Source organism: Tiliqua scincoides, chromosome 1 (assembly GCF_035046505.1).
Source record: "Tiliqua scincoides isolate rTilSci1 chromosome 1, rTilSci1.hap2, whole genome shotgun sequence".
Classification (NCBI taxonomy): domain Eukaryota; kingdom Metazoa; phylum Chordata; class Lepidosauria; order Squamata; family Scincidae; genus Tiliqua; species Tiliqua scincoides.
In genome coordinates this window covers 248,537,636-248,562,038 of record NC_089821.1, presented here as the reverse complement: position 1 = coordinate 248,562,038, position 24,403 = coordinate 248,537,636, and the positions used below count along the sequence as shown (strand labels likewise).

The window sequence follows — 24,403 nt, the reverse complement described above, 5'->3', positions numbered from 1 at the left end:
GGCAATTCTGGACTAAGCTGTATGTCTGAAAACACCCCAGAAGCCACTAAACAAATGAAGGTTAGAAGCTTACTGGGATGGGATTCTTCCCCATGGAGGTGTCGGATTCGTTTTGTGTTAAATATTACTGCCACAAGTATACAACTCTCATTTCGCTGCATCATTTTTCCTTTTCCTCTGTCCCCCTTTGTTGTGTTCTAGGATCTGCACCGAAGACTTGATCAGGCTAGATTCACCGAGCCATTGGAGGACAGTTACTTTCGTTATGGGTTTAACCACAATTATCTTAAAAAGGTTGTGTCTTATTGGAGAAATGAGTTCAACTGGAAGAAGCAAGTGGAGGTTCTCAACACATTCCCACAGTTCAAAACAAAGATTGAAGGTTTGTTGCTAATGTTGATCTTTTGAAACACCCACTGACCCAGGGGGCTTTTTGTCCAATGAAATTTTAACTCTTTGTGCACACAAAACAAAGGCACCCAATGCATCTAAAAATGCCCCAGCCCAACAACAAGTTGCTGCTTCCAAAAGCTGGATCAACACACACCTGTGTCTTTATCTGTTGGAAGATAGTCTCTCTGTGAAGGGAGCCCCACCCCAGGAGGCAGCAGAAGACTCCAATACAAGTGGAGCAGCAGTAATTTAAAAAATAAATTGCAAGCCTCTTTCCCCAAAATTTGGGTTGCAATCCTATACACCAGTGTTTCCCATCTTGGGACTTATGACCCCTCCCCCCAGCAACTGAAAACAACAAATTCTACCTTAAGGGGTGTTGCAACAAGCAGGGACTGCAATGATGGCTGCAGTGGCACTTCTGCAATTATGTCACCACCGAGAAAAAAAGGGGGTCTCTTCACTTACCAGGGGTTGCTATGGCCTTCAGAGGGGAGCCTCTGTGGGACTCCCAGCACTTAGAACGGCTTCCTGAAGCAGTTGTGACCCACTTTTGCAAACATAATGAAAACCGGAAGCACTGTTGCTGCCAAGTCTCCATCTCCCCACCCTTGTGCCAGCCCTGCAGGTAATAAATGGTTCCCTTACTTTTGTGTAAAGGTTGGGAACCACTGCTATACTTACTTTCCTGAGAATAAGTCTCACTGAATACAATGGAACTTCAGAGTAGGCTTTCATAGGCTAATATAAACATATGGCACCTTCCCCCTCTCTTCAGCAGGAAGAGAATTGGGCTTCCACTCTACCCCCCCCCCCATCCTAAGCAAATATGATCAAGCAAAAGCAAAGGGGAAAGACAGCTACCCCTTAAAGCCAAAGACAAGGAGCTTTGGCAAAGAAGGGCTCTGCCAACAGCCATCTAGGATGCCATCTATCTCCCCCTGGAATTGAGAACAGCTTCCTCTTTAGAGTCCTTTCAGTGGGGTCTTAAGACCTTTTTATTCAGGGAAACCATTTTATGCTGACGCTGCGGGGGGGGTGACACTTTTTTATGGAAGTATTTTAATCAGAATCCAAGTTTTATTGTGTATTATTGTTTTTAAGTGTGTGTGTGTGAATAAATAAAATCAATGTTTTCAGTATAGTTTTATTTGTAAGCCTCCTTACTGGGAGTTGGGATAGAAAGGCGGGGTATAATCAATCAATCTTGCTTATCATTTTCATAAATATTGAGAACCATGTGGGTTTTGGAGGCACTCATTCAAAAACCCTCATGGAAGAATCCAAACTCATGGATTGGGAGAGCAATGAGTGGTGAAGAGATATGTTCTGTTGTGCGGCATGAGACCAGATGCAGTGCTTGCCTTCCTGCCGAGTGAATCTGCCACCCACTGCCACCTCTGCTCCTGCATGCTCCTCCCATGGAGGGTGGGAGGGCAAATAAGCAGACCTGCTTCCACCACCTCCTTCGGGTTTTTTTTTACAAAGCGCATGCTGTGCAGCCTCTTCAGTCTGCTTATCTTCTGTTTGAAACAAAAAGGCAGCATTCCCTGATCATGCTTATTATAAACAGAAGAGGGGCAGAGTCCAGAGCAACTGCATGCAGCAATCTTTGTACGTACAAGGAAGGGGTGGGCAGGCTCCAAATAGCATATCCTTGCTTCTTGATTGTTCCTGAGTTTTGCATCCTAACATACGCTTCTTCCATGGAAAATGCTCATCGTGGATTTTTTGCAAATATGGTTTGGGCCTTGGACCAGCATTTTTAGCGTTTCAGCAACCCTAGCAAGTAGGTTAGCTCCCTTTGCATCTTATCCTTGCAATGACTCTGTGAGGTAGGCTAGACTGAGAAATAGTGACTAGCCTAAGGGAACCTCGTGAGCATCGTATCTGAGTGGGAATTTGATCCTAAGTGCTCCTTGTTCTAATCTAATGCTCTAACCATCACACTGCACTGTCTCAGGGTAATGATAGTGAGTCACCCAAGGCCACAGTGAAAATACAGCGTGTGTTTCCTTTCTGCAGGAATTGATATCCATTTTCTTCATGTCAAACCTGCACACTTGCCCCAAGGCCAATCTGCAAAGCCATTGTTGATGGTTCATGGCTGGCCTGGGTCAGTCTATGAATTTTACAAAATCATTCCTCTCCTGACGGACCCTGCAAGTCACGGCCTGAGCGATAAGCATGTTTTTGAAATCATTTGCCCTTCCATCCCTGGGTATGGCTTCTCAGAGGCACCTCACAAGAAAGGTATGTTGTTTCATATCGCTGCTTGCTTCAGATACGGCTGTTCCCCTTGCTGAGTGAACTGATTGGTTTTCTTCTGGACTACCCCTGCAGATTAGGGTTGTGGAATCTGTTCCATATATGTAAGTACACACACCATCATGTCTCTTTTCCTGGCTGTTTGCCTACTTCTTAAGCCTTGCAGAGGCCTGTGGTTTTCTGCTTGTGTTCTAGAGAGCCCTGGAGTTCCTCTGAAGTGTAAAAAATGTCCTCAGAAGTGTATTGGAGGTTTTTCCATAAGAAGATTAGGAATAGTAGTCAAGCTTTCTTGCAAAACTGTTTGGCCAGACTTTCCCTGCATTGCATGGCTGTAGGTGAGGAACAATATGTGTTCTAGGGCACACAGTCAGCAGCAAGGAGCTGTGGGACCCAATTTTTACAGGACCCCCACCCCCGTGCAGGGCTTACACCAGAATGAGCTGCAGCAGTGAGCCCAGGGCTGATGGAGCCCCATGCAAAGCATGGCAACTGGAAGTAGCTGACAGTGATGTGATGTCAGGGGGGCAATTTTGAGCCAGTTGGATGCAGGGGCAGGTGGAAGGGCTGGAGCGTCTGCTATAGAGTGAGGTTCTGGCTGCGGTCCACTCCATTCACTGCTACAGCACAGGGCCCCTCCAGGTGCATGGCCCGATTTGGTCAGATTGTTCTAAGGTCGGCGCTAGCTCTGGGACCAGGCAGAACATTTGTGCTTTGCAAGTGCTTGCTTGGTCCAGGCAGTGCCTCTTCTGCCAGCTTGGTACGACACTGTCTGGAAGTGATCTCGGAGACTCAGGCAAGTGCCGCCTGTTGCCTGGCATGGGGGCCCATTAGTAGCAGGGCCCAAATTGGCCTCAAGCTGTCCTGCAGCCAGCACTCCATATGAACCAAGTATGAATGTATTTATCTGTCGGTTTTTGCCCCACCTTTCTGCCCCAAATAGGCTTATTCACTATTAAAAATGCAAAGATCTAAACATCAATAATATAAAATAATCAAAAATAAAACTAAACAAAGAAAATTCCAATAATTAAAATACTAGAACAAGACATCTCCCCTGCTGAGTACATACTTTAGAACAGGCTGTGGAATCTTGGGTATCATGGATACCAAGCAGACAAGTCAGTCTGAAGGTAGAAACTAGGGACATCAGTGGTATAGACATTCATTTGACTGTATATCTGCTTTTTCCAATACCATGCTATAGTTAAGGGATATTAAACAGCTCTTGATGCAACCTCTTTCCTGATTGACTAAGGTGTCTAATAGTATATCTCAACGCCATCCTATCTTGTGCTGGGACAGGCAGGCCAGAAGGCCTGTGCTGTATACAGCGCAAGACAGGGGCCCAAAGTGGCTCAACTGAAGGTAAGTGGAACCTCTTCCCCTTGTCTCTGGGTAAGCCACTGTAGCCCCAATGGATGTCCTTGGACTTGCGCCACCTCCAGGGGTGGTATAAGTCTGAGGAGAGCAGAGTGGCTTGCAGCTGCTCCACACTGCTCGGGGAACAGGGTTGGGATCTGGCATATCTGCCAGGTCCTGGCGCCGCCTCCTGCTGCCTGCCCACCCTCCCCCTTCCCTGGAACCACCTTCCCCTCTCCCTAGAACACCTCTGCCCTGCCTCCACTTGCCCTCCGCGGACCCTTATGTCAGCTGAGCTTGGCAAGCCTCCCCTTTCAAGTCGGCGTAAGTGCTGGATTCAAGCTCTGGGGGATGGCATGCGTCCCTACGCCAGCCCAGCCGGCTCTCAAAGAGGCGCAAACATGCAGTTTGTGTTGCACCCTCAGCTTCATTGGCATTGTGATGTCTTATTGTTCCATTTTAAAATCCCCCTTGAGTGGTCCCACCTCAAGTTGTACAGTAGGGAAAGAACACTGCCTTGAGAAAGAAAGAGCATAATGAAAACTATTTTGAAACCAGCAGTAAATATGGGTCTGAATTAATACAGTCTAATATGTATGCGTGGTCCACATGGGGCAAACAGCAGTCCTGCGTGGTAACTTTCTCTCTCTGCAGGTTTCAATTCTGTGGCCACTGCCCGTGTCTTCTATAAATTGATGCTCAGGTTGGGCTTCCATGAATTCTATGCTCAAGGAGGAGACTGGGGTTCACTGATCACTACCAATGTGGCTCAGATAGCACCAAGGTGAGTGTTCAACTTCTTGACAAGTAGAATTGGATTCATGGGTTATCCACAGGCTGTCTATGTCAACAGGGTGCCTTCACCTTTATTCTCCTGTTAAATAGACTACTGTTCTAGATCTAAACAGGACAAAAGGATAGGTCATTTGTTCCCAGAGGGTATTAACCCCCTTTAACTTTAAGCTGTCCTGTTCAGTCTAAGTAAATGTTGCATATCTGCTAGAGCTGATACTTGAATAACTCTTCATAAGGTGCCTAATTTGGTTTGCCCTTTAAAAAAAAAATCATATGAATGCTACCAAACTAACTGGCTGAAGTGGTTATTGTGTACAAACAGGTTCTTTAACATGGATAGGTGTCTTCTGACGTTCACTAGAAGTTTGTGTTAGAGCTAGGGTATAGAAGTGTGTTCTCTTGGTGTCTTATCATTTTCCCTGTTTAGATCTGTAGCCACTAGCTAGGAGCACAGAAAGTGTCTCTGGAAAGAGTAACTCCCTTCCCTTATGATACACTCATGTGTGAAAGCAGGAAGCCAGCCATTCAAGGAAATCCTGTGAATAGAAGTACTGTGCCAAGTATGCTATGGTTACCGGCTGTACTGGTTTCCTAACATGGAGCCTTGTGAGTGTTGCCTTGAGGCTCCAAGCTTGTACCATATTCATGGGATCTGCTTTCTTTGTTTATAAGCTTGATCTCTATGCCTATTCCAGTGGCAGTGGGGTGCCAGCCAACCTATGGTTAAGGCAGAAGTACATGGATTATAAAAGTGTTGTTTCAGTGGGTGATTGATTTGTCTTTATATTAAAATTATTTTAGACACGTGAAAGGCCTTCACTTAAATATGGCAGTAAATCTCACCCTGGGATTCAAAGAGCTGGTATCCATTCTGCTGGGACGACATTTCCCGAAACTGTTTGGTTTTCAAGATGAGGATGTCCAGCGGATGTTTCCTTTTAAAGCAAAAGTGCTCTATAAGTTGCTGATGGAAAGTGGCTATTTTCACTTGCAAGCTACAAAACCTGACACTGCTGGTAAAAAGCTTTAACTCATTGCTTCACTTGCTTGTCCTTGCAAGTAGATATTCTCCCTCCCACCCCGTGATCAACTAATTAATGTTTTCACAAATGCAAAAATGTGCAAACCTGCAGGGACATGTGCAAAGGAAACAGAACTGTTTCTTAAATGCTCGTGAGAGAGCAGTACAGTGACATTTATTGAAATACTGGTTGAGACATGGTTTTCTTTTTCGAACAGCCAAACATTTCTACTTAAAATTTGCTATGTTTCCCGGACTCAGATATTGCTTTGGGGGCCAAATTTGCCCTGAAGGCTGCTAGCTGGCTGTCCCTTATCTCTGTGGCCTTAAGCATTTGGCTTTGTCCTTTTCACTGAAAAAAAACAAAATTCTCAAAGTAGTTCCAGTAATTTTTGTTTATGCCATTAGAGCTGCTAATGCTGTTGAAATATCTGATCTTTGCTTATATTAATACGTAATATATTTTTCCTCCCACAAAGCAATTTACCAGGGCCATCAAAGGGTTTTTTATTTAGTGTTCTCTCAAGTGGCAGTTGTTTCAGACAGCTGAAATCTGTGTTGGGGGCAGGGAGTCTGTACTGACTGAAAGCATACTGACTGAAAGCATACAGTACAAAAATGTACTGACTGAAAGCATACTATGGTTTTTCCTTCTGTTGAGGCTGTGGCTTGAATGACTCTCCTGTCGGAATGGCAGCATACATCATAGAGAAGTTTTCTGCATGGACTGATGACAGCTTTCGGAACCTGGAAGACGGAGGACTAGAAAAGTGGGTGCTGTCTTCCAATTCTTCTTCCTCCCCCTCCCCCCCCATGTAGAGATGTCAACTTAACTTTTTCTGGCTGGGTTAAGTCCCCCCAAATTTTATTTGTGTTTATGAAGCATTTATACATTGCCTTTCCAGTGCAGATTCCAAGCAGCTTATGCCAACACTACGCCATGAGTAGTTTCAGACTGAGTGACTGAACAGGGAGGCTTTCCCTGTTTTGCCAATGCCTTGCAGTCCTGCCTACCCATCTTAGGAATATTTATATCCCACCTTTCCAGCTCATGATGAGATGTATGAGGAGTTTAACGACAACAGCATAATTTAAGGGCAATCCTGTAGTGAGCTTAAAAACTTTAAAACAAGCCAAGTAACACAGCAGGCTATTGGCAGCACACAATACTCAGCAGCGAGATCTCGGAGCCAGCCAAATCCTAAGCGTGCAGGAAGAAAAGCATTTTGTTCTGGCATCTCGAGGCAGTGGAGGAAAGGGATAATCTGGTCTCTCAGGGCAGGAAGTACTGAGTGCCACAGTGAAGAAGGCTCTCTCTGTCCCTGCCTCTTTGAATGCAAGAAACCACATGCTGCAGAAGGACTAAACCGGACTCTGTTTTTGTGTTTCTTTTATTGTGTATTGTTTCTGCCTCCCCTGAGAGTTCTGTATCTACATGTATGCAAAGCAGCATAATGCAGGCATTTATCACTCCACTGGACAAAAGTTTGCATAAAGAATAAGCAATTGCTTTGCTTTCTAACTTGGTTCTTGTACGATCATTCAAGTAATCCATGGCTTGGACCCCTCTGCTTCTCCTCATCCCTTTTCAAGAGCAAAGAAGGCCTAAGCCTCATTATAGTCTATACAAGAAAGGCATAGTCAGCATCTGAGCCCCCTCTGCAATTACCTCTGCTTCCTTATAAGTTGCAGACTTAATTGTGCTTTGTCATAGGCAGCTTTACCCCTGCTGACTGCCTGGAAAGCTGAGAGTCGTTTTGTCCAAACTGGACATAATGCTTTGTGAACCTCTCCTATGCAAGCCCTATTGAAATGGCATGGGATCTGTTTGCTCTCCAACTCATTTGTTAACAAGCAGAGCAAAATAATTGAGCTGTGTTAATTAACTAAATATGCAACTCCTCAAAATGTGGTACACTTGAGGAACTGCTGCCTGTACTGGCCCAGTGTAGACATGGCATTCCCGGTCTAACAATAAGCTGAGATGCCCCTTCTCTCCCTCTCCTCCTCTCATCATGTGCTCATCTTCATAGAAAATTCCTGATTTGTTAAACCACCGTTTGCTATATCATCCAAGTGGTTTGAGTGCTCACTACAAACTAGAATCAAACTGCATTCAAACTGTAGTTTCCAAGTTCAGATATCATGGTGAACTGTGGTTTAACAAACCAGAATATCTTCAATGAAGCCAGGGACTTGAGAAGAGAGGGGACAAGTAATTCTAGGGCTCAGTCCTATTTAACTTTCCAGTGCTGATGCAGCCCCAATGTAGCCCCCAAGGTAAGGGAATAGGCATTTCCTTACCTTGAGGAGGCCTCCTTGGCTGTTCCCTCCCAAAACAGGATGCAGTATATACCCTGTTGGCATGGCCTGCATAGGTGCTGAAAAGTTGAATGGGATTGGGCTCTTAGTTTTCAGTCTAGTAAACCGTTGTCTGTTGGACCAGGAAAATGATGTCTGAACAAGGCAATGTGTTCCTGTTTCCATCGAACAGCGGTTTTCAATCTTTTTCATCTCATGGCACACTGACAAGGTGCTAAAATTGTCAAGGCACTCCATGCTCACATCCTGCAATGACCCTACTAATAAATGATCCTCTCCCAAACTTCCATGGCATACCCACAGACCATTTGCAGCTCACCAAAGCGCCATGGCACACTAGTTGAAAATCGCTGAGGAAACACAAAGGGGAGGGTGGGTTCTGTTTACTAGATTCATCTGTTACTGTTTTTTTAATGAGAAGCAAAAGTTGAGAATGTTCCAATGAATTGAAAAAAGAATAAGCAATATAAAAATATTTGTAATAATATATTGCAGCAAGTCATGATAAATTTAGATGACAATAAATTGTATTTCAGTCACTGGTCCCCACTTCGAAGGAGAATAGGGATCCTATATGTTACTATATCCTGCCCAGAGTCCTTGAAAGGGGAAGGGCTGCCATAAATCTTTTTAAGAGGAGGGGGAGTGTATATGCTTTAATGAGTTTCATTTTTTAAGTATCTAGTGTAAATAATTTAATCCAGTAATGACTTGGGATAGAAATAGACTTAAGATTCTGTTGATTATCTGTAAAAATGAGGAAGCTGCTGGTGCAAGGTGTGTCACAGTACACATTAAAAGCAAATGCCACTAAGAAATATTTGCACACCCCTTTGTTGCGGATGTATGCAAGCTGAATGGAAGAGAGCCGGTCACATTTCTAGCTCCTGCATTATTGATAATGTATGGCAGGGTTTGTGTCTCTGAATAATGTCACAAACTGCTGTTCTGCTCTTAACCTTTTGGAGAAGAGTGAACGCTGGCTCTTAAACATTCTTTTGTAGGTCATGGTTGAAAAAGAAATTGTCCGGTTACATAGTTGGAGTATACAGTCTGCAAGTGGCATTTTTCAGGACTGTAACACACTGATTCAGTGTACCCACTCCCTGCAAGCTGCAAAACACCTGTGTACAGCCTGTACTGTTTTCTGGTAGCCTGCCAAACAGGGATGTAGAAAACAATGGAGATATTGGGGTCTTTTAAAAGGAAAAAATCCCTACATCCCCTTCTCCCTACATCTAATCTGTACAATATGCAGAGATTATGAGCAAATACTGTACAATTTACAATAGAATAAGCTCAATGCAGATAAAAGATTACAGTCTTAAAAGGAAATATAATTCAAAATGTGTTTCTTATGTAAACTGTTCTCTAGTAGAACCTCCAAGTTGTTTGCTCAGCAGATTTCCAAGATGGTCTCTAATCTTACCCTGATCCCTGCAGAGGCCAAATCCTGAACCAGGTCCATAGCAGTGTACATCTAGTCAGTAGATTAAGAGCAAGTGCTGTGTAGCAATTCTTTATCCCTCCACTAACAATCATAGACTTTACATCTCCTCCTCCTTCCTCTTATTTATAGTGTTCAGTTCTGGCACACTACTGCACTCCTGGAATCCTATGCTTCTCCTTTCCCCCATAGCCATACCCTAGTTGCCCCATCCCTGACTTTTTTTTGTTTTTCTTGCACCTGCTTTTGAGATCTTAGGCCACAATCCTAACCAATTTTCCAGCACTGGCATAAGGGCAATGCAACTCTGAGGTAAGGGAATAAACATTGTCCTACCTTGAGGAGGCCTCCATGACTGCCCCCCAACTGCAGGATGCAGCACATGCCCCACTAGCACAGCTATGCCACTGCTGGAAAGTTGGTTAGGATTGAGCCCTTAGTGACCTGTCCTATAGTTGTTACTAAGGCCTAGTTTAATCCAGAGTCCTGATTTCTGAGCAGAAATCTTCTGTGCTCTCTCTTCCCATCTTCACATATACCACATCAGTGCTCCAGAAATGTGAGCTAGGCCTTTTAGGGATGGAATAGCAATGTGCTCCTATCAGACTCTGCATTTCCGAAGACCTGTGAGCCACAGGTGGCCAAGACATCAGTCAGTTGCACTGTGTATTTCACTTTGTTCAATTGCAGCAGAAGCTGCCCAGGCAAGGAACTTGCAAGCAGCAGGTTGTCACTTGTGGCTGGAAGTAAAGGTTTCGGATCCTTGTTTGCTACATAGGAGCCAAAAGGTTCCTTGGAGAGAAGGAACAACTGTGGTGCCTCAAGACTGGTAAACTTCTCTTGGGCGTACAGGTTGAGTCTCAGTATTTGTGAGGGTTCCTTTCCCTGAACTCAGAAATTCCGTTCCCAGAATTTTTGTGGATGGCAAAAATTGCATTAAAGCAAATCCATTTAAAAACAATGTCCCTTTGCTAGGCGATTTAAAAACAGCCTTGCTTACTTTTGTGATGTAAGACAGAGGCATTAGGCAATCCATCAGAGTCTCTCTCCAGGTGCTTCGAAAGGCTTCACTTGAAGCCAGCGACCCCTTTCTTCACCTAGAGCGCAGCACTGGGAAAGAATGCAAGATGATTATCTTTCTTTCATGTGCTCAGGGGGAAGGGAGGGGTTGCTTTTCTTGGGGTGAAGCTGTTCTAAATGCCTGGAGAGAGAATGATTGATGGATTGTCAGCTTGCTGCCCTCTCCTGTATTAGCGAGGCCATTGTTAAATGACTTTTTTCCTTTAATTTGAAGGGCCCTTTTCATCATGTTGAGATAAATTGCAGGTGAAAAAGTCATGGCTAATTTGGCTATATCTGTATTTCGAATATGATGACGGTTGCTTTGTGCAAGCTGGACTGGCTGGGCCTGCAAGGGATTAATAGTGAAGGGGAACATGGAGAAGACGCTGCTCCTAATGGAAGAAGTCATTCAATTGCTCTATAGAAATTGCACCAAGCTCTAATGTAGCTGTTTTTGGAATGTTTTTTTCAGGAAGTTTACTCTGGATGACCTTCTCACAAATGTCATGCTGTACTGGGTACCTGGCTGTATGGTTTCTTCAATGCGATTTTACAAAGAGAATTTCGGGAAGGGCATTGGCACACAAAAGCATGAGAAGTAAGAAATTTCAGTTTATTCTGTTATTTTAACATTCTCATCTTGTACCCTGGATTCTGCCTATATCCTGTGCCCTGACTGTTTCTCCAGACTGTGAGAACACTCTCTCATCTACGGAAAATGTGCCAGGTTCACACAGAAAGGAAACAGGACAGGCAGGCAAGAACACCTCATTGGCTAGCAGGGGAAAACAGAGGTGCCAGCCTGAGTTTCTCAGGTGTGCATGCTTCCTTCTCCCTGGTAGTTAATTGGATATCAGAGGATACCACTTGAGAGAAGCCCTCACTCCATTGACCAGCAGGAAAAAAAGAAGGAAGTGCAAGTGCAAAATGTAGGCAGTTACCTCTTCTCCCTGTTTCCCAACAGAATTAGGTGGTGTTTCTTGCAGTTAGTAGCCAGAAATGTCCATTCTGCCTCTCCCCCCCCCCCCCGTATTGACTGCTGGGAAAGAAAAGGAGGAGGAAGTGTGAGCTAAATTTTGCATGCACTTCATCCTCCCACTCTTTCACACAAATCACTGGGGTGGGTCTGTCCAGTAGGAGGCTCTTCTGGAATCATGTGTCCCAGTAGTTTTGACCTTAGGCACTATGCCTGCACTCGGCAGGCCTCACTTTCTTTATTTTGACAGCAGTTCTTCTGAGTCCTGCTAGAAGAGGGCCCTGTAGCGAAGAGGAGAATTTCATCTTTCTTCTTTTTCTCCTTATCGCTTTGCAGGATCTCTGTGCAAGTTCCTACAGGAATTGCTGTTTTTCCCAATGATGTCATGCACACTCCTCTGTCGTGGCTCCAAAAGAAGTTTCTCAATGTTGTTTCATTCAACTTCATGTCCAGAGGTGGTCATTTCGCAGCTTTTGAAGAACCAAAAATACTGGCAGTGGACATTCAGCAGTTCGTGGACAAAGTGGAAAAGAAGCACTATGCCAAATGAAAAAGAAACCTTTGTTTAGGTTTGCGGCTGCAAACATGGCTGCTGTAGGCAGATACCTACAGATCTATAACTTTTCCCATATAGAAATTGTCCAGGTTAGAAGTGCTTTGTTTTAAGGTGGATTCTGCCATGGCCTTACAGGTTCTTTATAGCTCTAACTCTTATCCCAGTTGAAAATGGAATCAATATTGTTCAAACTGGCTTCATGATGGGCTAGCATAATGTCATGGTTAAGAGACTTGACAAGGAATGGAGATGTTTCTGGCTCACAATTGCTTCACCTATGAACTTGCTCAGTGGCACTTGAGCAAGCTGCTCTCTCTTGGCCTCAGTTGCCTACCTGCAAATAGGGGGTGATCTTCTTGACATATCTAACAGAGTTGCTTTGAGAATGATTAAGGATTCATAATGTGTATGAAATGTGCTAACTACTTAGGGCCCAATCCTATCCAGCTTTCTAGTGCTGATGCAGCCGCACTGCAGCCCCAAGGAGAGGGAACAAATATTCCCTTACATAGAAAAGGGATTGTCCCCCTACTACAGGATGCAGCACATGCCCTGTTGTCACAGCAGCACCAGCACTGGAAAATTGGATAGGATTTGGCCCTTAGTACATACAGTGCTAAGTAGGATACTTAGGGATGTTCCCTCTAAGACTTGGTGCCGCTGCGCAGAGCCCTCCCACGCTACACAGCAACATGGCTGTATCTTTCTGGCAGTCAGATGTGATGTTATCAACTTGATTGAGAGGTGCGTGGCTGCACATCTTGGAAGGAACGCCAGTCAGGGCATGAAGCAGGTCTGCCAACTTGCTGCTACTCATGTGATAAGAGAGCAGTGGATAAGTGGAACAAGCGACAGAGCCTAGTTTAAGGACCAGTAGGCCATGACCCCAATTGGAGTAATTCAGTTCAGTTTGGATTGCTGGTCAAGAATTGTATGAACTGGGAAACCAGCAAGATGCAAGTTTCTTCATTCCCAAGGAGCATAGAAGGAAGCCTGTGGCCCAGAGTGCAAATTCTGCCTTAGACATAAATAATACAAGTAAGTCCCCTAATGGAACCTCCTAATTGAGATTTTCAATAAATAAATTGATGGTGGTGCTGTCCCCAGTTAATGACTTTGAGTTGGTTGATGAAATATGCATATGATAAAATACTTTTGAAGGGAATAAAGGTATACAATAGTTTCATTATTTTTAGGTGGTTCATGTATAATCTTTATAATCTTTTCTGATTATAAAATTAAGAACTAATAAATAAAAAATTAAGAACTAATTGGTATTCTGTTTCTGCAAACATACAAACTTCTATTCTTGGGGGGGGGGGCAGTTCTCACAGATTCCCATTCTGTTCCAGAAGGTCCACCAACCCCTATATGCAGATTTTCAGGGAGCTGCAGAAAAGACCTTGTATAAGGAGAGAGGGCTAAGGACTTGTGGGTAAGAATTAGTGAGAGCTATTAAAAAAATAAACTACTGCAACCTCAGTCTTCCCCCAGTCACTAAGAGGGCACTTCCTTCTAAACCAGATACTGTCCATGTACTACTAGTCTTTTATATCCCCATGAATATTAAATGCTGTAGCTGTGTTTTCAGATAAAATCTGTGGTGCTCAAAATGCTTAATTATGTACCAGACATGAGCTTCCTTGCAAGGCAGGAGTATTCACAGCCCTGAATGTGCAAATGTAAGAAACTATGTACCTTCTTTTGCTATGTGTAAATTTACTGCTTGGGAATTAGATGAGTTGAAATTAGAACTCTTTTGACTCTTTGACATCTTCAGGAAGAGGGGGAAGCATGGAGAGGACCTGGCTTTAGAAAATATAGATTACAGTTCCTACTCACCCATGACATCAACTGACACTACCATCCTAAAAGCACTTATTGGGGAATAAGTCCCATTTAACACTGTGTGACTTGCTTCTGAGTGAATATGCACAGAATTGCATTGAGAGTGGCATGTCATGAACTTTCAATCCAACCTACCTCACAGGGTTGTGGTGAGGATCAAGGAAGAATAAAGTGCAAAGCACTTTTTCCTATGAAAACTATCAACTTGATATCTATTATAAGCAACAGTAGCTGCTTCAAGAATTACCACTGTTTAACTTTTATGCTTGCCGTTTGCTTTACGGAGGGCACAAAATTCCATAACAGTTGAACTATAACATTCCTATGAACATTAGGTGCTTAACTGCTTTCTCTCCCACATTTATTATCTTGAGTAAAGAAAATTGTATGAGGATTTTGTGGTAAATATAACAGTGCATGATGAAAATTGAATTAGTTTATAAGTGGATAAGAATCCTTTCCTGTCATTTGCACAATAGAAAGATCAAACTGAAGTTACAGCCCCTTCCCCTGCAGAAAATTTTGGATTTTTAAAATTATATTTGCAATCCAGTTCTAGTGTTTTGTTTCTGTTACAGGCAAAATACAACCATTGGGTATCTTATAGAATTCCTAGTCATTGATGAAAGGTGTCAGTTCCAAGGCTGATCATGCGGTATAGGCAGAGTACTGAACAAGGCCAAATGAAAACTGTCTGTACAATCTCTAGGAATTCTGTGGATTTTCAAGCAAAAATTAGGCAATATGAGAAAGCAAGAAAATATTACAATGCCCAGGATAAACCATGATGTTTTTCCCAGAAATTCTGTGGATTGGAGTAGGCAACGTTTGCTAAAATACCAAAGACAAGAAAAATTAAATAAATATTCTGTATTGTGTGTGCTTATAAATAAGTTATTAATAAAATGATCTGTAATTGCAATGGAAGCAAATACTAATGCATGATGACTTAATGGTGCACCCTTATGAATCACAGCCCAGTCAGCATTCATCAGATGCATAACATAGTTAATTACATGAATTATCATACCATGACAAGCATGAATGACACCTAACTTGACACAGAACATTATTCCTGACATAAAATCAGCATTTGACTTGATAAAAATAAAGTTTATTATTATTATTATTATTATTATTATTATTATTATTATTATTATTATTATTATTATTGACTTTGGCATTTAAGTCTTGCAATTTTGCAAAACTTAGTCCATTTCCAGCTGTTTGAGCTATAGCAGGGCTGGCTGTCCAAACTTTTTGGCAGAAGGGCCAAATCATCTCTCTGACACTGTGTCAGGGACTGGGGGAAAAAAAGAATTAATTTACATTTCAAATTAGAATAAGTTTACATAAATTAATACATTAGAGATGGAACTTATGTGAATGAATGAAGGTCTTGCAATAGCTCAAGGCCTATAAAAGGCCTTGCACAAAGCAAGGCCAGCAGTTTCTTTGCTGCCACTGCTGCATCACAGACATGAAACAGCAAGCAGTGGAGCAAGCCCTCGGATTGCAGCTCACACAAAAGGTCGAACAGGCATGCTCATGCTGAGACCAGTTGTGTCAGTTCAGCGTTGGCTCCAGCAAGTCTCCAGAGGACCATAGGCTCATTGGAGACTGGGGGCTCCCTGCGGGATGGATTGGGAATCCCTGAGGGCTGCAAATGGCCCCCCCAGACTGGGGTTTGAGCACCACTAATCTATAGCAACTGATTGCAATGACATCCTTCCAATTTCTAGGAGGTCTAAGTTTGCGTAATTCAAAGACAGCCGATACTCTGCAGAGCCCCTGGTATTTGCACTTTGACGGATGTTCCGCACATTGCTGACTCAACATCAGCTAGTCTGTGGGATGCCTTAGCACTCTGTAGGAGATATGTAATACTTTGCCTAGTGTTTGGGGGGGGGGGGGTCCTAGCATAGACTTCTTAGGTATTCCTTATATTACCTGAATGAAAATGTTGCCTGTAACATTTAAACTTTGTAAGTGCTTGCTTCTGCTTCATTTGTGGGGGACTAAGCATATGCTCTCCTGTTAAAAATGTCAGACCTCTTGTTTTTTAATTCAAATTGGCTTTGGAGGTCCTGGAGTCCTGTAAACTATTGTGATTGGGGGCGGGGTATAAACTGAACAAAATAATCTTTTTTTCAATTTTCTTACATGGAATTTATTACATAATAGCAAAAGAACCATAGGTTGCTTGTGGAGACAGTATCTGGAGATGAGCAAAACTGTGTTCAAAGAGACTTCTAAGGGAAAATCTCTACAAATGTGTTAAATTTCCAAGGGATGCACCCTGCCCAGAATTCACACTGCATTTAATTTCACTCACAGCCCTTGGGATTAATATCACACACATTTCTTTCATCTGACATCACAGGCATTTATGTTTCTGAAATAACACTGATAATGCACAGTTTGACCTATATGTGCCCCAATAAATGTGATGCAGGGCCCTATCCTATCCAGGCTTCCAGTGCCAATGCAGCCATGCCAACAGAGCGTGCACTGTATCCTGTGGTGGTGAGGCAGCCATGGAGGCCTCCTCAAGGTAAGGAAATGTTGTTCTCTTACCTTGGGGCTGCATCGGTGCTGGAAAGTTGGATAGAATTGGGCATGCAGTGCCTTAAGAAACAGGCAGAGAGAACCCTGTGTCAGGATTTTAAAGGAGCCAGTTTTAGCTTTTGCTAGAAGTAAGCAAGTTCTGGCAGGTAAACCATGTACAACTGCAAATGATGCAAGTTCAGCAGTAGAAAAATGACCCTGGAGAGGGAGATTACTTTTCTGTCTAGTCCAAGAGAAGCAATTGTTCTTCTTTAATAGGAGAGAAGTACAGGAAGTGGGGAGGAGACTGGAATTGTCCTGCAATTAATAATCCTAGTGGATGAGCTTTTACAACAGATGTCCCCCCCCCCCAACAACCATTCAGTAGGACTGTCACAAATCTCTGTGTGGTGCTCCAGTTGTTGGAAGTGAAAGTTGCCTGTGCTGCAGCTAGCTGAGGCCAGAATTCATCAAGGCCCCCTGGTTGTGTTGTCATTGAAGAGCCAATGCTTGGCACATGGAAGACCATCAAGATAAGTCTGTCGCAGTGCTGTCAGGCCCCTGCTCAGAAACGGAATTTATGTTCCCAATACAAAGAGCACATGTGTTATACTGGACAAGTGAAATAACTGATAACCTTTGGGACACCAGGGTAGCTTTATAACTTCTCCTGTCTCCTCAGTCAATCGAGAATTGGTGTTACACAGAGAAGGCCTCAGATGATTACTGGGCAATTCCTTGGCTGGATGCTTCATTCAGTCTAACTCCATCATTGCTTCACAGTGCAGGGCCCTCAGCAAGATGACTTCTTGTGTGTTTCCCTGTTCCTGGATAGGCCTGTCCCCTAGTCATGTTAGTGGACACTGACTTCTTTCAGCCAGCAGGGCAGCACCAGTACCAGTGCCTTGTCCAGGTGTTGCCATCTGCCACGATATACTATTGCAATGCTACATGAGACATTGTGAGTAGAAATAACATGGCAGGTAGAGACTGCTTATTGGCCTACTGTTCTTGCTGCTGCCACCACTGTGAGGAAAGGGGCCCACCTACCTGGCAGCTGCCAATTGCTAGCTGGGTTCAGTCACCACCACTCCTTCCAAAGCCAAGGCAGATGTCAGCAGGGGACTCCCTTTGGGTACTGGGCCCTCAATAGCCTTTTAGGAGCCTTATTTAACTTCCGTCTTGTAACCCACAGCTTTGGAATTTATTTATTCCTATAAAATACTGTTCACCTGCTTTTCTGTGAGCATTCACAGCTGCTATTAACAATTTAAAGCAAGACTAATCCAAACATCGCAATTATGACAATGAATGAAGTAAATTTAAAGAGCAAAAAATAAAAAAACAGCTCACAGAGCAAGAATGGTGAAAACAGAGAATCACCCAAGATTAAGTGCTCTTCAGAACTAACACATCTGCATGATGTGTTGAAACTCATTTAAAGTCGGGGATGAGGTACAGCTCCAGGGGCTGAAGTTTGTTTATTTCTATCCCACCCCCAAACATCAGGGTGCCCACAGCATCTTACAACCATAAATGAATATGCAATACCCTAAAAACAAATTGCACTGAAATCAGCAATCAGTATTAAACACAATACATAAGACTGGAATACCAAAGCAGTGATAAATAAGACATCAAAGCCCATAAAAACAAAACAGAGCAGATCATTAACCAAACAAAAAGCACAGGAGAAGTACCCTACAAGGCGGGAACTCAAACCAGAATGAAAAAGGTCTACCACCTCAAGCAATTGGATCAACAGACTCAGTATCTGAAGGTAACTCTCCTTGTATTATTTATTGAGACGGCTTTGTTCTTTGACTTAGCTCTAGTGACATTAATGTGTTCTCCTCTGGCTCCAGATCTCCCACGTGTGGTCTCCTGTTTCAGGCCTCGAGGTCACCCTATGGAAGGTTTCAGGCACATGCCAACATCTGTTCCAGCCAGGAAGCATAGCTGTACCGTAACTTAAATTAATGGTCCCTTGTAGACTGATCTGTCATGATACAGACAAAATAAGTGGGAAGGAAGTTCACAAAGTGATGCTTGCCAGACCTCTGTTCAACTGTAAGCGCAGGAATATTCTCATCTTGCTCCTGAGTCAGCCTCAGATCAGGGGCCAGACCCAGAAAGGGGAGTGAAGTGGGTAGAGGCTACAGCATGCTGTTTGCTGGGCTTTTATAAAATTATGCAGACTCTGTCTGCAGGGGTGGCAGGGAGAACAGTGGAACTGGGGAGAGAGAGATCTACAGTTATATCTATATACATGCATCTATAAGCACACCCACCCTAGCAATCACTGCCTGGGAAGTAAATGTGCCACGCAGGGCCTAGGAGAGGGGGGTAAAGGGGGTAATTTGTACCCGGGCCCGGGGTCTGAAAGGGAGCCCAGGAACTAGAGGAGGAGCCATTCATTTTCCTGAGAGCTCAGCAGACTGCTGCACGGGGGACAGGACACTGATGCTAGCTCCCACAAACTGGCCTCCAACTCCCATAAGGCAAAGCAGCTGCGCCACCTACTGGGCTTGAGTACAAGTACACAAGGTGGGCCTGTGATCTGAGCTGTAAGAGGGGCTGAGATCTGTTCTTGTGGCCTGCTGGCATCCTAAATATTTCCTCAACATTTTCAACGTCTGAAAAAAAAATTTTGTGGCTGAGACTGGCTTGTTTGGAGTCAACAGAAACAAGCTTTATATTGCTTCCCATGTAGATTATTTTGGCACAAGACAGTCAAGACTAGCACTTCTGCTGCACAGAAGTCTGCAATGGTATCTGCTGAAGGCTGGGGTTTGAATGGAAAGTGGCAGAAACTTTCCTACAGGATCCCAAAACATGAAAAAAGCAATAGCCACAGAGAATGTGTCCTGGCTTGGCAAGAACTGGAAAGGCACCTGCTGCCTGGGACAGGAGCTGACATAATCTTACAAACATCAATCAAACCTGAAGCTGCAAAATGCTATAACCTCTTAAAGCATATAATAGATGTTGTACTCGTCTTGGGAGAATGTGGTCTACCATTTACTGGTCAGAGTTTTCCTTCTCTTAGATGAGCTGCCTTCCCAGGCTGAACAGTGAACCAACCTTAGAAGAACTTCACATGGCCCTGGACTCCCTTGCCTTTGGCAAGGCACCTGGAAAAGACAGCATCCCTGCTGAAGTCCTAAAGTGCTGCAAAGGGATCATCGTCACTGAGCTGCACGAAATCCTCTGTCTCTGCTGGAGAGAAGGTGGAGTACCTCAAGACATGAGGGATGCAAACATCATCACCCTGTACAAGAACAAAGGCGACAAGGGTGACTGCAACAACTACCGTGGCATCTCTCTCCTTAGTGTTGTAGGAAAGTTGTTTGCCCGAGTTGCACTAAACAGGCTCCAGGTACTTTCAGAGAGCATCTATCCAGACTATTGCAGTGTGGATTCCGAGTCAACAGGTCCACCACTGATATGGTATTCTCCCTTAGACAACTGCAGGAGAAATGCAGGGAACAACGACAGCCACTCTTTATAGCCTTCATAGATCTCACAAAGGCTTTCGACCTGGTCAGCAGGGATGGCCTCTTCAACATCCTCCCCAAGATTGGATGTCCACCCAGGCTCCTCAGCATCATCAGATCCTTCCACAAGGACATGAAGGGCACTGTTGTCTTCGATGGCTCAACATCAGACCCCTTTGACATCCGAAGCGGCGTGAAGCAGGGCTGTGTTCTTGCACCAACCTTGTTTGGGATTTTCTTCGCTGTCCTGCTGAAGCATGCCTTTGGAACTGCAACAGAAGGCATCTATCTCCAGACCAGATCAGATGGAAAGCTCTTCAACCTCTCCAGACTGAAAGCAAAGTCCAAAGTTCAGCTGAAATATCTGCGTGACTTCCTCTTTGCCGACGATGCAGCTGTCACTACCCACTCTGCCAAAGATCTCCAGCAGCTCATGGATCGTTTTAGCAAGGCCTGCCAAGATTTTGGGCTGACGATCAGCTTGAAGAAAACACAGGTCATGGTTCAGGATGTGGACTCACCTCCCTGCATTACAATCTCTGCGCATGAACTGGAGGTTGTCCATGACTTTGTGTACCTTGGCTCAACGATCTCGAACACTCTTTCTCTCGATACCGAGCTAAACAAACACATCGGTAAAGCAGCTACCACATTTTCTACACTCACAAAGAGAGTCTGGTCCAACAAGAAGCTGACAGAACATACCAAGATCCAGGTCTACAGAGCTTGTGTCCTGAATACACTTCTGTATTGCAGCGAGTCACGGACTCTTCGCTCACAACAGGAGAGGAAACTGAACGCTTTCCACATGCGCTGCCTCCGACGCATTCTCGGCATCACCCGGCAGGACAAAGTTCCAAACAACACAGTTCTGGAACATGCTGGAATCCCTAGCATGTATGCACTGCTGAAACAGAGACGCCTGGATCCGAAAGGATGTCCTCTATGGAGAACTTGTGCAAGGAGTAGACCTACAGGTAGACCACAGCCCTACAGGTAGACCACAGCTGCGATACAAGGACATCTGCAAGAGGGATCTGGAGGCCTTAGGAGTGGACCTCAACAAGTGGGAAACCCTGGCCTCTGAGCGGCCCGCTTGGAGGCAGGCTGTGCAGCATGGCCTTTCCCAGTTTGAAGAGACACTTGGCCAACAGTCTGAGGCAAAGGGACAAAGAAGGAAGGCCCATAGCCAGGGAGACAGACCAGGGACAGACTGCACTTGCTCCTAGTGTGGAAGGGATTGTCACTCCCGAATTGGTCTTTTTAGCCACACTAGACGCTGTTCCAGAACCACCATTCAGAGCGCGACACCATAGTCTTTTGAGACTGAAGGTTGCCAACAGATTTACTGGTTCATCCCAACGAATTGGTGATCCAGACAATGGAAACTTTTTAGGACTCATTGAACAGCTCTCCAGGTGGAACCCCATCGTTCAGGAACATGTACTATGTGTGGAGGAGTCACAGAAAAGGGGTGAGCGGCTTCAAGTTCATTATCTGTCCCCTGACTCACAGAATGAGTTTATTGCAAAATGCTCAAATCTTGTGAAACACATTTTGCTTGAGAGGCAATCTACAAAGTGCTTTGCAGTAATAGTAGATCCCACACCAGATTCCACCCATACGGAACAAACATTTCTTTTGAGATATGTACTTTTAAAAGAAATGCAGCATGAGATTCAAGAAAGATGTCGCACATTTGCAGATTGTAGCAACAAGAGGGGAAGAAATTGCTCAGTTGATACATTGAAAGAACATGGTATTCCTCTCAGTGATTGTAGAGCTCAAGCCTATGATAATGGGGCTAGTATGGCCGGAAAGTACAATGGTACATAAGCAAAAATACTAGAACAGTGCTCTATACCAATTTTTTCACCTTGTGGTTGTCATACACTCAACCACATGTGGAAATTATCCACATCAACCATTATGTGGAAATGATGCTGCTGAATCCCTACCTGAAGCAATAACCTTCTTTGGAACAATTCAAACTGTGTACCACCTATTCAGTTCCTGTCCTAAGAGGAGGGAATTACTATAAAACCGTATTGATTGTTCTCTTCATTGTATGTCTGAAACACAATGGTCTGGTCACATTGAATGTGTACAACCTTTTGCAGCTCACTTGCCTGGCATTAAATTAGCACTGAAAGACCTCCGAGAACTAAATTTGACCACAAAAGCAAGATATGAAGTCACTGGAGTTTTAGTATACGTGAAATTGTTTGCATGTGTGTTAATATCAGTACAAAATATTAGCTGCCATAGATATTTGCAACAAGGTCATCCAAGCTAGAGATGCCACGCTGGATGTTGAAGTAGCAAACATAGAAACTCTTATCACAGAGATAAAAGAACTTCAAAACAACTAGAAAAGCATATGAAATGAAGCCAAATTGGTTGCATCAAATCTAAATATAGAAATAACACTCTCCCACAGAGGTGATGGAGTTAGGCACAAGAGGGCAAGGCCACATGATGACAATACACCTGATGCTGACTTGGAAGAAATGGATGACACAGATGATACTCCAGGCCTATTTCAGAATGTGTGCGTTTTATGTTTTGGTGGACCATGTTATAGCAGGATTCACCGTCTGCTTCAATGCTGTTAAGCAGTTAGCAGAAAAATTTGATTTCTTGTGGCAGTATCTCTCCATGACTAGCTGCCGTGTTAAATTAACACCATGTGGGAAAATTTCAGCCCCAATTCCTACTAATTTAGGAGTCAAACAAGGATGTGTCTTAGCTCCTATGCTGTTTAACATATTCATTAATGATCGGGCTCCTCATTTGTCCCTAGTTGACGCCCATTCTCCTAAATTAGGTAATTTACCGTTCCCCCTTCTGTTGTATGCAGACGATATGCTGCTATTGTCCCGTACGAAAATTGGCTTGAAGCATTTAATCAACTTGTGTATTAAATACCTAACTTCCAATAAATTGCAGTTAAACTTTGAGAAGTCTAAGATAGTGGTTTTTGGTTCCCAATGGAAACCTACCTCTTGGTCCTTTGGTGGGAAGGTAATCGAACAAGTTAAATTTTTCAAGTACCTCGGAATTCTGTTTCATCATAAACATACTTGGTCACCCCATCGCCAGGCTGCTATTAACTCAAGCAATTTATTAGTTCAAGCTACTTTGCGGTTTTTTTACACCTGGGGCAATTCTTATATCCTAGCAGCAGTGCAGATCTTTAAGTCCAAGGTTCTGGCACGATTGCTGTTTGGTACCCCTATCTGGATTTCAGCCAATTCCACTCTAGTAGTCCAATCCATATTCCTCTATAAGATCTTTGCGGTACCTCACTGCGTCCCTTACGCAGCATCATGCCTTGAAGCTGGTCTGCATAAAATTGAAACACTGGCCTGGCTGAGATTCTTGAGATTTTGGCTAAGGGTCAGTTTCGAGGCAAATCAGAACATCATGCTCTCCAATATTCTTGCTGATGTTTCTTTTTCCCCTGGTCTAACCTTATTTCATAAAAGACTCCAGCTCCTAGGTCTATCAACTAATCTGATAGGAGGATTACCCATGTCTGCAGCTTACAATCTTATTTGGACCCGATTATTTGATATAGAGAAACAGGATTTGCAAACTGCAGTCCGTGAGTCTTGTTCACCTCTATATATTGGTCTTTCATGGCCCTCTGATTTGGGTTCAAGCTATCTATCGTTCATGTGTTCACCTCAGATTCATAGAGCCTTTACACTGGGTAGGTTTAATATCTTACCTACAAATGTACTAAGAGCAAGATTTAATAGACCATTGGAAAGTCCCCAGTCATGTTCTTGCGACCTGACCTCAAAAGAGTCCTTGGCCCATGTATTTCTGTACTGTACCCACTATATTGATTTACACCATCAATTTCTATATCCATTTCTGGAAAGCTTCCATGGTTCAGATACAGACTTGGTCCGGTACTTGTTAGATGGCAGAAATGAGTGCCGCTCATCAAATGTAGCAAAATATATATTTAAGGCACTGTCAAGGCGTAAATTCCTCTGTATTTCTTTGCCTGATCAATGATTGGTGGCTACCTTGAATGTTTTAATTTTGTTTTCTTGTTGGATTGTTTATGCCAATAAAGGTGGAATGAATGAATGAATTAATGAATGAAGTATCTCTCCATGTCTGCATGTGACGTGGAGAGAAAAGTTTTAATTTTGTCAGAACAATATCTTGCTGACCTTAATAGTGATGACTGGAAAAGAAATGCAACATTTACCATCGGTGCATAAGGCAAATTTTGGAAATGCACAGTTAAAATCATTAGATCTATTGTTAACAGAGTACAGACTAGGTGATCTGT

At 43.6% G+C, this 24,403-nt stretch overlaps 1 protein-coding gene across 2 annotated transcripts in view; it reads left to right on the top strand.

The window, feature by feature from the left end:
• EPHX1 (epoxide hydrolase 1) overlaps nt 1-13,439 on the top strand; it is a 36,622-nt gene extending 23,183 nt beyond the window's left edge. Inside the window, exons 3-9 of one of the 2 annotated variants that reach the window (XM_066611667.1) lie at nt 202-382; nt 2,419-2,646; nt 4,675-4,804; nt 5,617-5,831; nt 6,498-6,606; nt 11,140-11,265; nt 11,980-13,439. In XM_066611667.1, the coding sequence (XP_066467764.1) occupies nt 202-382; nt 2,419-2,646; nt 4,675-4,804; nt 5,617-5,831; nt 6,498-6,606; nt 11,140-11,265; nt 11,980-12,193 (1,203 nt within the window). In that variant the 3' untranslated portion in view covers nt 12,194-13,439. The remainder of the gene's footprint in view (nt 1-201; nt 383-2,418; nt 2,647-4,674; nt 4,805-5,616; nt 5,832-6,497; nt 6,607-11,139; nt 11,266-11,979) is intronic. The other variant, XM_066611668.1, reaches the window with a different exon arrangement.
• Nucleotides 13,440-24,403: the final 10,964 nt, after the last annotated feature.